The sequence below is a fragment of the Pygocentrus nattereri genome, chromosome 10 (assembly GCF_015220715.1).
Source record: "Pygocentrus nattereri isolate fPygNat1 chromosome 10, fPygNat1.pri, whole genome shotgun sequence".
Lineage (NCBI taxonomy): Eukaryota > Metazoa > Chordata > Actinopteri > Characiformes > Serrasalmidae > Pygocentrus > Pygocentrus nattereri.
Genome location: NC_051220.1, coordinates 24,572,490 through 24,585,552, shown reverse-complemented (window position 1 = coordinate 24,585,552; position 13,063 = coordinate 24,572,490). Strand labels below are relative to the sequence as shown.

General features: G+C 38.7%; 1 protein-coding gene across 5 annotated transcripts in view; it reads right to left on the bottom strand.

The window, feature by feature from the left end:
- The window catches only part of eml5 (EMAP like 5), a 71,079-nt gene that overhangs the window by 12,581 nt on the left and 45,435 nt on the right, over positions 1–13,063 (bottom strand). For 4 of the 5 annotated variants that reach the window (XR_005130823.1, XM_017711797.2, XM_017711798.2 and 1 more), the window contains 20 exons: positions 12,815–13,001; positions 12,491–12,596; positions 11,733–11,826; positions 10,248–10,348; positions 9,912–10,105; positions 8,811–8,922; positions 8,500–8,627; positions 7,186–7,327; positions 6,216–6,368; positions 5,664–5,795; positions 5,266–5,354; positions 4,836–5,012; positions 4,376–4,577; positions 3,987–4,113; positions 3,031–3,045; positions 2,381–2,389; positions 2,101–2,179; positions 1,561–1,690; positions 1,354–1,452; positions 946–966 (listed from right to left, as the gene is read on the bottom strand). Coding sequence is in view for 4 of the 5 variants with exons in the window: in XM_017711797.2 (XP_017567286.1) it covers positions 946–966; positions 1,354–1,452; positions 1,561–1,690; positions 2,101–2,179; positions 2,381–2,389; positions 3,031–3,045; positions 3,987–4,113; positions 4,376–4,577; positions 4,836–5,012; positions 5,266–5,354; positions 5,664–5,795; positions 6,216–6,368; positions 7,186–7,327; positions 8,500–8,627; positions 8,811–8,922; positions 9,912–10,105; positions 10,248–10,348; positions 11,733–11,826; positions 12,491–12,596; positions 12,815–13,001 (2,297 nt within the window). In the remaining variant the exon portion in view is untranslated. The remainder of the gene's footprint in view (positions 1–945; positions 967–1,353; positions 1,453–1,560; positions 1,691–2,100; positions 2,180–2,380; positions 2,390–3,030; positions 3,046–3,986; positions 4,114–4,375; positions 4,578–4,835; positions 5,013–5,265; positions 5,355–5,663; positions 5,796–6,215; positions 6,369–7,185; positions 7,328–8,499; positions 8,628–8,810; positions 8,923–9,911; positions 10,106–10,247; positions 10,349–11,732; positions 11,827–12,490; positions 12,597–12,814; positions 13,002–13,063) is intronic. The other variant, XM_037542031.1, reaches the window with a different exon arrangement.

The following is a 13,063-nucleotide window of genomic DNA, read 5'->3' as shown; positions in this document are numbered from 1 at the left end:
CTCTTGGTCAACAACAAAATCTGCACCTTCTCTGGATAAATTAAATTAGAGGATGCCACAGTTCATATTTTAAGAATGTCTTTAAAGTGGTATCATCCCTGTATTTTACATCCCTTTACATTTTAGCTGTTAGCTAACTTTAGCTAGCTAGCTTGTATCCATGTATGGTTAACCAGGTCTAAGTAACAGGCTTTAACTAGCTACACACAGTGGAAGCTAAACATGGAACGGTCAGTTACTATTGGCAATTTCAAAAATGTCAGTGTAACATATGTTACATTATAAAAATACATTTGTATCAGACTTACAACTTAGGTATAAAATATTTGATTGGAGGTAGCTAACGTTAATGTAACATTAGCAAGCTAGCTAAAAAACGAAATGAGCAGATTTTGCCAGTGATTATCCACATTGCTACAGTATCGTATAAACTGTCAAATGAAAGTGATGACTGTTATTTAAAAATATTAATTAAAAAAAAATATGCTGTCTTATCATCCATTTTTCTTCCAGTAAATATTGGGAAAGCTGTTTCTTTCAGCTTGAGTGAGCTGGCAAATCCAGAGCCCAATGTTCAAATGAGTCAGCATTAAAATGTTTGCTACAAACCCTGGTACTGGGTGTCACTTCATTCTCATAAAGAAATCTGGGCCAATTTGATTTGGTCTGGTTATTTGGAATAGAATCTATAGAGTGAACACTCTACCTCCTGCATCCAAAAACTGATCATTTATCAATGGGTAGCATCTCGTAGTAGCTATAACTTTTCTCCAGTAGAGCAATGTTGAGTGTTTTAAGTGTGGGAAGGTCAGTTGATGTCACAATTCATAAATATGCAATGTAAGGAAGCTAAAAGCCTCTGTTGCTGCAATAACAAACTGACACTGCACCGGTAACAGCAGCAACTACGGCAACATTTTAAGAAAAGAAGACAAGACTTCTTACCTGACATATCACCAGCATCACCTGTGCAAAATTAAAAAGGTATGCCTGATTTAAAACTTACTGGCAAATCTGAGCAGTTTCTTATATTTTACAAATTAGTAGACCAATGTTGCTACAACTACACGTAACGTAAAATCCACCACTGGGACATGGGTAATTGCAGAAACACCCAGTTACCAACACTGAATGAAATCATTTTAAAACGTAAGTAGAGGCTAAGTCGTCAATATAATAATATACAAACTAATGTTTACACTTCAGAAACAATGCATTTACATTTCAGAAGCTTAGCAAAATTTAGGACAATTTTATTCCTTGTCTTCAACAAAATGAGAAGCTGCTGTGACAAAATGTTAGGCTAATGATAAAGAAGGGATATAGAGGGCAGCCCACGTCTCACAAACATACCTACTTGGCCAGTCGCCACCACGTTGGGGAACTTGGGGTGTTGATTGATGGTGAGGCACAGAATGTCATCACTATGTTCTACATAGAAACTCTGGCATGCTGGATGGAAACACAGCACACTCAACATAAAATAGTCCTGGCAGAACCGTTTTCAGGATGTTCACCTCAACATTATATGGGACGTCTTTAGGAATGGAGCAGTTGTACCTGTTGTTAAGTTGAGGACGACCCCAACTGAAGCTGTATGATAGATAATATCTGCCCCTTCATTCAGGTAATGCACATTGTTGCGGCAGTCATTGCCCCGGTAACCAAACACAAGCTCTAGCACCAGGTCCTGCGGGGAGAGTCAAAGAGGGGTTAGGGTCAGGGGTCATCTCCATGGCAACAGCAAAGAGGTTAGAGGACTCTACTTTCAGGATGAGAAAGGACAGGCAGAGAGAAACTGCTGCAATTAAATTAAGTGAGGTTAACAAGATGAGCGAATCTAATAGGTCTCCCTTGGGCTCTGTGTGTCTGGAGTCCACCATCAAACAGGCCTCTGACTCAGCAACTAGATGAGATACGCACTGAATAAGCAGGAAGAACGTTATACTGAGCATGCAAATATGTTAAATATTGTTGAGGAAGAGCTTACCACATTGAGAAAAAGAAAGTAACATTAATTTTCAACATTAGTTTTGTTCTACAGATGAACTGCACACCTTAGAAACAATGCACATTTGTTGTACATTAGATATGACTTACCTCAATAGGCCTCTTCTTTTTGCCCACATTGTTGGTTTGTAGTTTTTCTGGTACCGGTAAAGCCCTGCTCACTGGGGGTCTATGCCCAAATTAAGCACAAAACAAATACAGAGGGTAAGTTGAGGACTAGCTATTCTCTGAAAAGAAAAGAAATTGATGTTCTTTTTGGTTCTTTTTTTTTTGTATATTTTGTATATTATGGTAGGGTATTAAATATCCAAGACCAGAAGAATTCACAATCATCGTAAAAGAAATGCATAGAAATGAAAACTAAGCTTACCTTGAGCCCCTTTTATGGAAGCATTGACAAAAAAAGAGAGAGCGTTAGAACCACTGTCTCTCATTTAGCCATCAGCCAAGTGCACCAGATCGTAATGCCACAACTTAGGGACACTGAGAACACAAATACACAATAGAAAGCTGGAGCAGCTATGAACTTTATTTTCTCGGCACCAACCATGATTATGTAAAGTTGATAGTGTGTGACCTGAAACAGCTCACAATGGGTCACAGCTGGCAAGGCAAGATGCTAGCATACTCTGAAAAAGGAGATTATTTATTTATACTACAAATAAAGTTATGCAGGATGTAAAGCACTTGTGCTTAGGTCCATAGCACCCAAATTTCTTGCTGGCATGATCAGAAGCTCAATGACTTTAAAGCAATGATGGAAGAGCAGCCAGCCAAGCACTTACTGTAATGCAGTGCCATCTATTCTAATGTGGAATTGCAATCGCCTGCTGTCAAAGCATCTACAGTAAGTGTTCCATATAGAAACATCAGCTAAACGCTAAATTGCATTTATTCGTTTGATGAAGGGAATGGCAAAAGGTGAGCTGAATGGAACTGATGATCGTTGCAGTAATGTGTAAGGGATATTAACGGGAACAAGTGACAGCAGTTCTTTTCTCAATGAATACTTATCCTTACCTGACTACCCCCTGCCTTCACGTGGTGACAAAGAAGAGTGCAGGGTTGAGATAGACATAGGAGTGAGGAAGAGAGGAAAAGAAAGACACCAGGGTGCCATATTACTCAAAGCCAAAGTGCTCCATGGACTGATGCACTGCTCTGAGCAATAATGTGATGTTTCATGTTTCTGCAGAATTAACCTTTTGCTGGATGAAGACGATCAAGTGTTTAACCATTTTTGGATGTACCCTCAGTTTCCATGCAGAAAAAAAGCTTCGCATTTTGGGAAAAGAAGCTTTTTAAAATCATAATCATAGAGATGTAAGCTAAATCATGTGTAATTTAGCTCTCAGTCAAGACTCCTTTGGTAACTTCACAGTAGTGGTACACAACAGATGTATTAGGCTGTGCAGTGAAATCTCTGCTAAGTAAACAACCTACAAAAGAAAGTAAATGCTTTTTGTCTGCAGGTGGCTCTTATCAAGGCTTTTCACTTTAATAGTTAGTTCAAATCTGGCAGAATTTATGCATATGAAGCTTTCCTAACTGCATCTTGGTACAACACAGGGTTTGGCTTTAAAGAAAACAACACCTACCTTTCTGTAAACACACAAGTAGTTATACTTCAGAAATTGGTTTTGACTGAACAGTTTGTTTATGGTATAGGATATTTAACATAGACAAGGTAAAGCATAGGTTAATTGACTAGGTTAACTGACAAGATCAGTAGTCAGTTAAAATTCTTTAAATAATATTCTTATCTCTATACCAGTACTCTTACATTTCATTATAATTATTTGAAACAACTACACAAAAAAGTTCAATCTGATTGCCATTTAAGACAGAGAAGACCTTACATGGACCTTTCACCTTACATTTCATATAGTACTGAACTGTGTGGCCCTTTGAAAACAGTGTTCGGTAATCATACTTGCATTAGGAAGTACAAGTGAAAAATGCCTCTCCTAACATACCTTTCATCTACTGACAGCTCTTTCTGTTGTAAGTGGGGCTTGACCCCTATCATGGTTCGCATATTGGTGGATAAGGCCTTGATCACATAGTTGATCTCATTCTCTCGAGTCACATCACTATCATACCCTACAAGAAGCAAAAGGATGGAGCAGAAGATGAGATGACAATTCATTTTAAATGCCTAGAACATCTTCACTGTTTCACTAGTAAGAAAGCATGCCCACTTTCTCCTAAAACTTGGCATGTGTAGAACATCAGTTGGGGTTTTCACTAGGCAAATACTTTCAGAACTTTGAGGATTATTAAAAAAAGAGACAGGATATCATTAATATTTCTGCATTAAAGGTAATATAATGTCATGTAATGTATTTTAATGTGTTCCTCTCACCCCCATCATCTTCACTCTGAATGTCAGACTCCTCGCTGTCGCACTGACGCACCTCCCGGCAGCCCTCAGCCTCATGGCTCCAGATCATCAGAGAGGTGTCAGCTCCACCCACTGACACCAGTAAAGAGTCATCATGCGTCCAGCGCACATTGGTCACATGGGTGCTATGGGCCACATAGCGCTTGAACTTAGCATACTTTCCCTGATCAAAAAAAGATGATAGTAAAATACATTCAACACAGTGACATAATAATTCAGGAAAAGATCTGTAATTCATAGGAGACAATTTGCAGAAACAAGGGCTCATAAACAACTGACATTTCACATGTTAGACATTGGAAATGGCATCTTCATAACCATCATAAAGGTTAAACAAAAACACTGACATACCCTACAGTAGACTGAAATCAGGTTTCTTCAGAACATAGACAGAACTATAGCAGAATGTTAATGAGCATACCTTAACAGGATACCTGAAGAGCTTGACATATCCAAGGTCATCTCCTGTTGCCAGCACTTGTCTGTCGTTGCTAAGACACGCAGCCGTTACCTCGGTAACCTCACTAACCACCGGCCAGATGCCCTCACAGGAGCTTCCCAGCACACACGTCCATGTGCTCCAATCAATCTTCTCCACCTGGGCATGGACATTTAACACAGATTGGAGCTAAAGGGTTCCAAACACAATCACAAGTTGCTACATAACTGCTAGTGTACTAGTGATCTTAAGCGTGGCCCAATTCCTTGTTTCCAAATTTAGATCCATGCAAAAATGAAAAGTAGGCCATGTTCTTGCCCTTATGAGTGCCCTTCCTTCTGTTGGGCCCAGAATCAGGACGAGCCAACAGTAAACACAGCAATGCCACGGCAACACCCTGAGCGACCCGTACCTCTGTAGCAGGAATGGTTTGTTTCTTCCCACGAGGAGCCTCAAAAAATAGCTGCTCCTTAGCTGCAGTGTTGACCTGCAAGAGCTTCCCTGATGACAAAATGTATAACTAAGACAAATACTTACAACACAATTTAACAGAGGTGTAGTATCTATTAAAACAATCAAAGTAAGACAACAAAAAAGTGTGACCTAAATAGTATTGCAATCTAAGTGTGTTTTATTCATGGAATTCATTATAATGAAAATTTTTTATTGTAGCTTTTAATTATATGTGGGATTTTTTGATTACAGTTACTTGCATTTCTTTTTTTTCTTAGACTATTTTATTCTTTATATTAATAGCTTAATAATTGCTTAATATAGCTTAATAATAATATAGCTATAATTGTCTCTCACCTCTTTTGTCCCAATCCAGATGGGTGATGTAATTCATGGAGCCTTTGCATACACCCACCCTCTTGCTGCTCATCACATTGTATATATCCACAAAGCTGTCACCTGATGCCACTGCTAAATACTTCCCAGCACCTGCAGCAAGAGGACCCATTTAACAACTCCTTAAACTGCACTTAAAAGTTATTCTGATTAATATGCTAATTTATTCCAACAAATATCTTAGGCTAATTACATTAGCATACAGCATGTAAAGCCCAAAAATAACTAATAGTATCACATCAAATATATTTCAGCTAATTAATTCATGCCACATGCTCTTACGCTCAACACACAAGTTATTCTGAAAAGGCATGATCATGTTTCTTTGCTGTCTTGAGCTGATTTTACATAAAACTTTTTTCCCTTTAATGTCTTACAGTCTAGCAGTGCTGGAAGACCTCTGAATTCAAATTTAAAACCCTGACAAATTCTATTTGTGGCTCATCTCAGAATAGATGGTGCACTCTCTCTGATGTGCCTGGGTTCTGTGTCGGTGCTAGGGTGCTGAATAACCTGGAGAGAAACGGATGTCGGAGATGATGTCCTTGCGGTGGTGGAATGACACCAGGTCCTCCAGAGTGTCTGCGTTAACGATGAGGAAGCTGCCATCATTCAGCCCTACTGCCAGAGCCTTGCCATCCGGAGAGAAACAGCAGCAACGGCCACCTGCAGTCAAACAATTGTACCATTATATTCTAGTGCCTGCATGCTAACTAATACTTTTTGCTGTCAAAACAACTAGTCTTGTAAGATCATTCCCTTGGTCTTGAGGAACCAGCTTTTTCATAATTAACACAGATATGACACAATGAGACCAGATTAGCTGTTAGCAAATATATTTCAAATAATGTCAGTTTAATCTAACTGAAGAGAGTTGCCAGTTCGATTTAAGAAGCTGATCTTACAATAATCTGATTACACTGGTTTGGTCGATATTACTTGCATGGCAACGTCTATAAGGCAGCATAAAGATGAGAGCCAGGGATTCATGAACTTTTTATTGCTACAATTTTCTTAAGTGCCTCTGCCTGCAGGCAGTCAATGCGCTCTTAGAATTAATTTGAATTCAGAGTGGGATTCAATCAACTTACATTTTTCACTTAAAAACAGGTCCAAGAATGGATTGAGATCAAACAAGCAGAGTACAGCTGCAGAAAGTATCCATAATTGGTAGTGGGTTACTCAGACTACAGTCCCACTTTGTCCAAACTGTGTTATTTTGCACTAAACAGTACACCTTTACACTGAACTACTGAGCCTTTGAAAGCCCCTGAAAAACACTTTTAACATTACTAACAGTGAGACACTGCAGTGAGATATTGCAATAACACCTGGTTAAATACAAGACTTAATAAGGTCATACGCTTTCAAGGCAAACTGTCAACAACATAAAAAATACTGTTAGATAGTGCCAATTTGGTCTTTTACTAAGGATTACACTACTAATTGATTATTTTTGTAAATACATTGGACCTCTACCTACCTTTCTTGAGTTTGCGCACGGCCAGCATACAGTGGCTGGGAGACAGATCCCATATGCGCAAGGTCTTGTCATCACTAACAGTGGCACACAGCGGCAAGTGAGGGTGGGTGGCCAAACCCCACACTTCTCCCTCCATATGACCCTGGACAACCAAACCAGAACACACACTTCAGTTCACTCTGATTTCTGGCCTTAGGGTGCACCTGGGGACATTTTTACTATTATAATCAGGGTTACATTTCCCAAAAGCTTTGCACTGGAATGATTTTGATCACATGGTAGAGAGAGTGTTCTTAAGGCTGTTGAATGTTGGTGTACAGTGGTTTTGTTCATCTGTGCTCAGAGACTCCAGCACAACCCCATGACCCAGAAGTATAAGCAGTTTGTAAAATGTTTGTGTGTGCTTCCACAGAATTTTGACATCAAGTGGGTAGCCCCCCTCCACCACCAGCTACCAGATCTTCAACGAGAGTGGGCTTCGCTAACACGGCTGAACACATTACCAAATGCTTGCCCACAAAACACCTGTGGCAATTTTTAAATTGGAACTGAAACACTTAAATCTGCAGCACCTAAACCACGATCTGCTCTGCTCAGAATGCCGCAGTACAGAAAACCTCTGAATGGAACTGATGACAAAACTGCTTGCACCACCACAACCTTACCTGCTTACTCCTGAGTACTGAGTATAAAACAGGAGCCAAAATTCACAAAACACTTCAGTCTCTAACAGCAGTTTTGGAGCAAATTAAGCCATCTGAAGTGTGAATCTTTTAAAGTCATTTACTGTGTCATGCCTTGGAATTACACTGTGATCCTAATAATTCGTTACAAAAGCTGTAAAATTAGAACAGGGAAAAGGACTGACCTTTCAGCCTTTAGTTCCCCTTTTAGCAACAGAGCAAAAATGTACATTCTCTATCCTATTAAGTTACAGCTTAACTCTGTATGTGGTTTAATATACATATTACATAAAAGGGTCTAGTGAAATTTTGAGAGAATGAGTTATAGAAAAGAATGCATGAAAACGTGCAACATTTTAGTCCTTTAAATTCAAGGTCTACATTAACTACTGTCCGTGCAGGAGGTCTACTTTTTAATTTACCACCCCTGACAACACAAAATAAACATACTAAACAACTGTGTAGACTACATTACACACTACACTCCTCATGAACTTGAACCAAGATTAACCAATGACTAAACCCAAAGCCTTTACCCAAAACTTCCTTGAAAGTCCTTGACATTTTAATAATGAAATGTGCTAGCCACAGCCTGAAGAGTGAGGCATGACATCATAGCATGGCTTCTTACCTGGACTAGCAGAGTGATGGGCCCACTTTTATCCACCTCCAAAATCTCTCCATTCTTTGTTCCCACAAGTATGTGTCCATGACCCAGGGATATGGCACGAATGGAGGGATTGTCCTCTAACAATAATCCTACACATATGTGATACGTCCTGATTCATTAGTGACCCTGAGTTTATTTATGAGAAATGATAAAGATCTAAATATAATTTATCGAAATTACAGCTAAGAAATGCTCTTACTGTGATAAAAACGATGAAGCACTGTATTCCATTACGTGCTCTGGATCATAAATGTAAAAGATGAGAGGCCTACCTTTGGATCCTGGAGCAAGCACAGATCTCTTGATGGCATATGTCTTGAGGCACCTCTCAAAAGTGTCATCCCACAAAGCAACTATGCCATCTTTTCCACCAGTCACAAAGCCCTGCAGGCAAGATTGCATAATTCAAACCAATGCAAACATGACAGTATCTGCCAACTGTTCATTAAGTCTTTCATACCTAACTACTTCAAATTGACCACTTCAAGTTTAATCATAAATATATAACCCAGTTTGCAAAAACAGCTGGGAGTTGCAAGATTTTAAAAAGGTTAAAAAAACAAATGCAATGATGTAGAGATCATTTAAACCCTATATTTAATAGAAAATAGTACAAAGACAACATGTCAAATGTTGAAACTGAGATATTATATTGTTCTCTGAAAATATTTGCCTATTTTAAATTTGATGCCAGCAACACACTTTAAAGATTTTTGACAGGGCATGTTTACTACTGTTGCATCACCTCTTCTTTTATCAACACTCTTAAGAGAAACGGAGGTGACCAATTACTATAGTTTTTTCAAAGTGAAATGTTTTCCCAGTCTGTGCACTAATGACAAGTGGTCTTTAGCCTGGAGGATGCAGTGTCCATGATTTCCATAAAGAATTTCCAGTTTTGATTCGTCAGACCACAGGACACTTTTCTACTTTCCCTCAGTCCATCCTAAATGAGTTCATGCTCAATAAAGGTGATGACATTTCTGGATCTTGTTTATATATGGTTTCATCTTTGAATGGTAGAGTTTTAACTTGCATTTCTGGATGCATTGATGAACTGTCTTTACAGACAATGATTTTCAAAAGTTTTCTTGAGCCCATGATTTCCACTATAGAATATCATCTGTTTTTAATGTTTTTTGCTATTTTACATATCTTTTTTGAAACAGGTTGCCAGCATTAAAATAGGCATACATTCTACAAAAACAAAAACATTTCTCGCTTTCAACATCTAATATGTTGTCTTTGTAATATCGTCAATCAAATATAAGGTTGAAATGATTTACACATTATTGCATTTTGTTTTCATTTACATTTTTCACAGCATCCCAACTTTTTTGGGGCTGTACAAGTCACCATTCTCTCTTTACTACCTTCTCCAGGGCATGCATACTGAAGACTGGTCCATCATGAGCTTTGACTGTTTTCACCAGGAACATGTCCCTCCAGATGCAGATATCTCCAGTACATGTCCCAGAGAACACCATCTCCTCTGTCCAGCCATATACTGCACACATCATGGTTTCAGTCTTCCCCATGCTGCCCTTCTTCCCTATCAAACCTCCCCCTAGACAAGCATAGAAGTCATGAGTTACATGGCTTTCACTATTGCAGCACTTTCAGTTATATCTATAATTACAAAGTAATCAATACTTCATATCTTAGTTGATTACAAAGTAATCAATAAAAACATAACTTCATAACTTTACCTGCTTTATGCCAAAACTTTATATGCTTCACTCCAGCAGTGATGAGCTTGTCAGGCATATATGGATTGATTTTAACGACAAATATTTTGTCCTTGCTCCCTCTGAAAAAAAGAGAAATATAAGTCCAGAAATAGCAGAAACACAAACATAAATTTGAATAATATTAGATGCATCCACAAATACTTCTGTCAGCTCCAAAAAAAGCCACAGAGTAAAGCTGCTCTCTGTCATAACAGAGCAGTTTAAAAGTTCACAGGAGCCACTGCTTGGCTGTAATTGAGCTGTCTGCTGTGCCATTTTTACTGTCTACAGAGCGGAGAGAGAGAGAACAGAGTGGAGAGAGAGAGCAGAGCAGAGAGAGAGAGCTGGCATCACTGTCTCCCGTTCTGCATTAGGCCCTGTCACAGAGCGGGCAGAGCAGTGAGCAGTGGCTGCACTGTCAGGCCCTATTTACTTCCACCCGCCTCCCCACCCTCGCTGCCTGCCAGGGTCCTGTAGTGCAGCTCATTCACGCTCTCCACTGCTTCCGAGCTCAGGAACTAAACTCACAGTAGCAAGGAGAAGAGAAGTAAGGGTGCATACCATGCATTATCAACCACTATATTTAGCACTATCAATACACTAAAAAAAACAACATTCCAAGGAAAACACTTTATTGTTAATAAACTCTAAACATGAAAACATGCATCTACAGTTTATTAATTGCAGACTGCATTGCATCAATTCCATTTTCCAGGACCAAAAAATGACTGAGATAACTCATTCTCTAAATATACGTTTGATGGATCTATAATTACTGTGTTAAATATAGGCCATTGAGTGTGTTTTGACAGGAGAATTAAAGGGTCGCTTCCTCGGATAATGGCTCATGAATAATCTGAACTCATCTGTCGTGTGAGAGAGAGAGTAAGGGAGATAGAGCCAAGATGCTAAGACTGCTGCATTAATGACCGTACCCAAACGAGACAGGCCTGAATGGATGACATTCTGTTAAAAGGAGGCTGAGCAAATTTCTTAGAGAAGATACAGTGAGGAGAGCGCATTCTGTATGAAACATATATCAGTGCATTATCAGTATGAAAGAACAAATATGATGAAGTAGATGGGGTTGTAACACATTTTTAAATCACATTCAATGCTTTTAAATACCTTTTTAGGACCTCAATTTCCACCACACAACAATGCACACCAACTCCAGTATGAATACATGCTTTAAGATAAGTTCTACTGTCCTCTAGCCCATTGTCAATGGTCAATTTCTGATGACTGAATGGACATTTTTGTTTGGCTGACAGTTTTGAATTAGTTGCATATATAAAATGGCTCATTTCAACCTAGTCTCTACACATTATCTTAGAATTAAATACCTATAAAAGAATGATACAGTTTCAGACAATTAAAAAATATATTTTAAGACTCTCAAAGCTGATCATATTAAATACTCTGTGCTGTTAGGTATGATATAGTTAACAACCAACAACCAACCTGAAGGCTGAGAGCTTTTCTCCTTTCCTCCAGTCCCAGAGAACAATGATGTGATTATCATCGAGACCCACAGAGGCCAGTCGCTTTCCATCCGCTGAAGAAATACACACAGTCAGTATCAGCTACTAATAGCAACGCTATAGTATTGTAAAACATTATGTAATATGTGCCTGATGTAAGAAATCAGAAATTCTGAAAGTAAGTAGAGGCATTTAGTAATGCAAAAATAAAATCTAAAATGTTTAATCAGATGATGTACATGACTGAAATGTATCATGATGCACCAAGCCTTTTAGTGCATGATGCTTTGATCTTTGAGAGGCAATAGGCTTAGTTTAACACAATGATCACAGGTTACGCCCAGAACAGGTACAGTCAGTATGTCTGCTGCTATTTCTAGCTAGCAGACAGACAGGCAGCAGAGAGAGAGCTCACACTCTAATAGGATTGCTGAGAGTGTCGATATTAAATTGGCTCTGCTATCCACCATTAAGAATCCCATTTTAGAGCTGTAAAAGATGCATTGTATGTTATCTTTAGTTGTGTAACTACTCTGTAATTCTCATTAAAATGTATAAGACAAAAAAAATTATATACTTAAATCTAAAAATAGATTTAAATTCATAGATTTAAACAATTAAATTAAAATGAATACTATTTATAGATTTAAATCTAAACACTAAATGTCAGTCCAAGGTTATAAATTACTAAGATAAATGATGCAGAGTGAAACTGGACACTGTTTACTCTCCCATTACCTGAGAAGTCAAGTGCACACACTCCAAACTGGTGGAATCCCCTAAGAACTGATAGAGGCTTCAAAAATTCTGTTTCCCAGATGTGTATGGAGGAATCTCTTCCTACCTGTTCAGAAAAACATGTGTTTAAATCTCAAAGCTTTTAGAAATTAATGTAAACTGCAATTGACAACCATCATCAACTTGATAGCTAGACAACTAAAGTATGTGCAAATGGCTTTCTTGGGAGTATGAATAATATCTCTGACAGTAGCCAGATTGCTAGTGCTGCATGGTTTCAGGACTTAATGAAGACATCTGAGATGAGCCAGAGTGTGAGCATACTTGGCCTGTAGCTACATAGTCCTTGAGGGGGTGGATGGCCAGACAGAGGATGTCATCGTCATGGCCCAGGTAGAAACGCTGCGTGTTCTGTTGTCTGTTATATACTATTCCCACTGCGGCCACATGGTACACAATCTCCCCAGTCTGAGTGTAGAACAAGTTACTTCTGCAGTCGTAGCCTCGGTAACTGAAACACACCCAGCCAAACAAAACTGCAAATTTAGCATGAATTGAAGCTCCAACAAAATG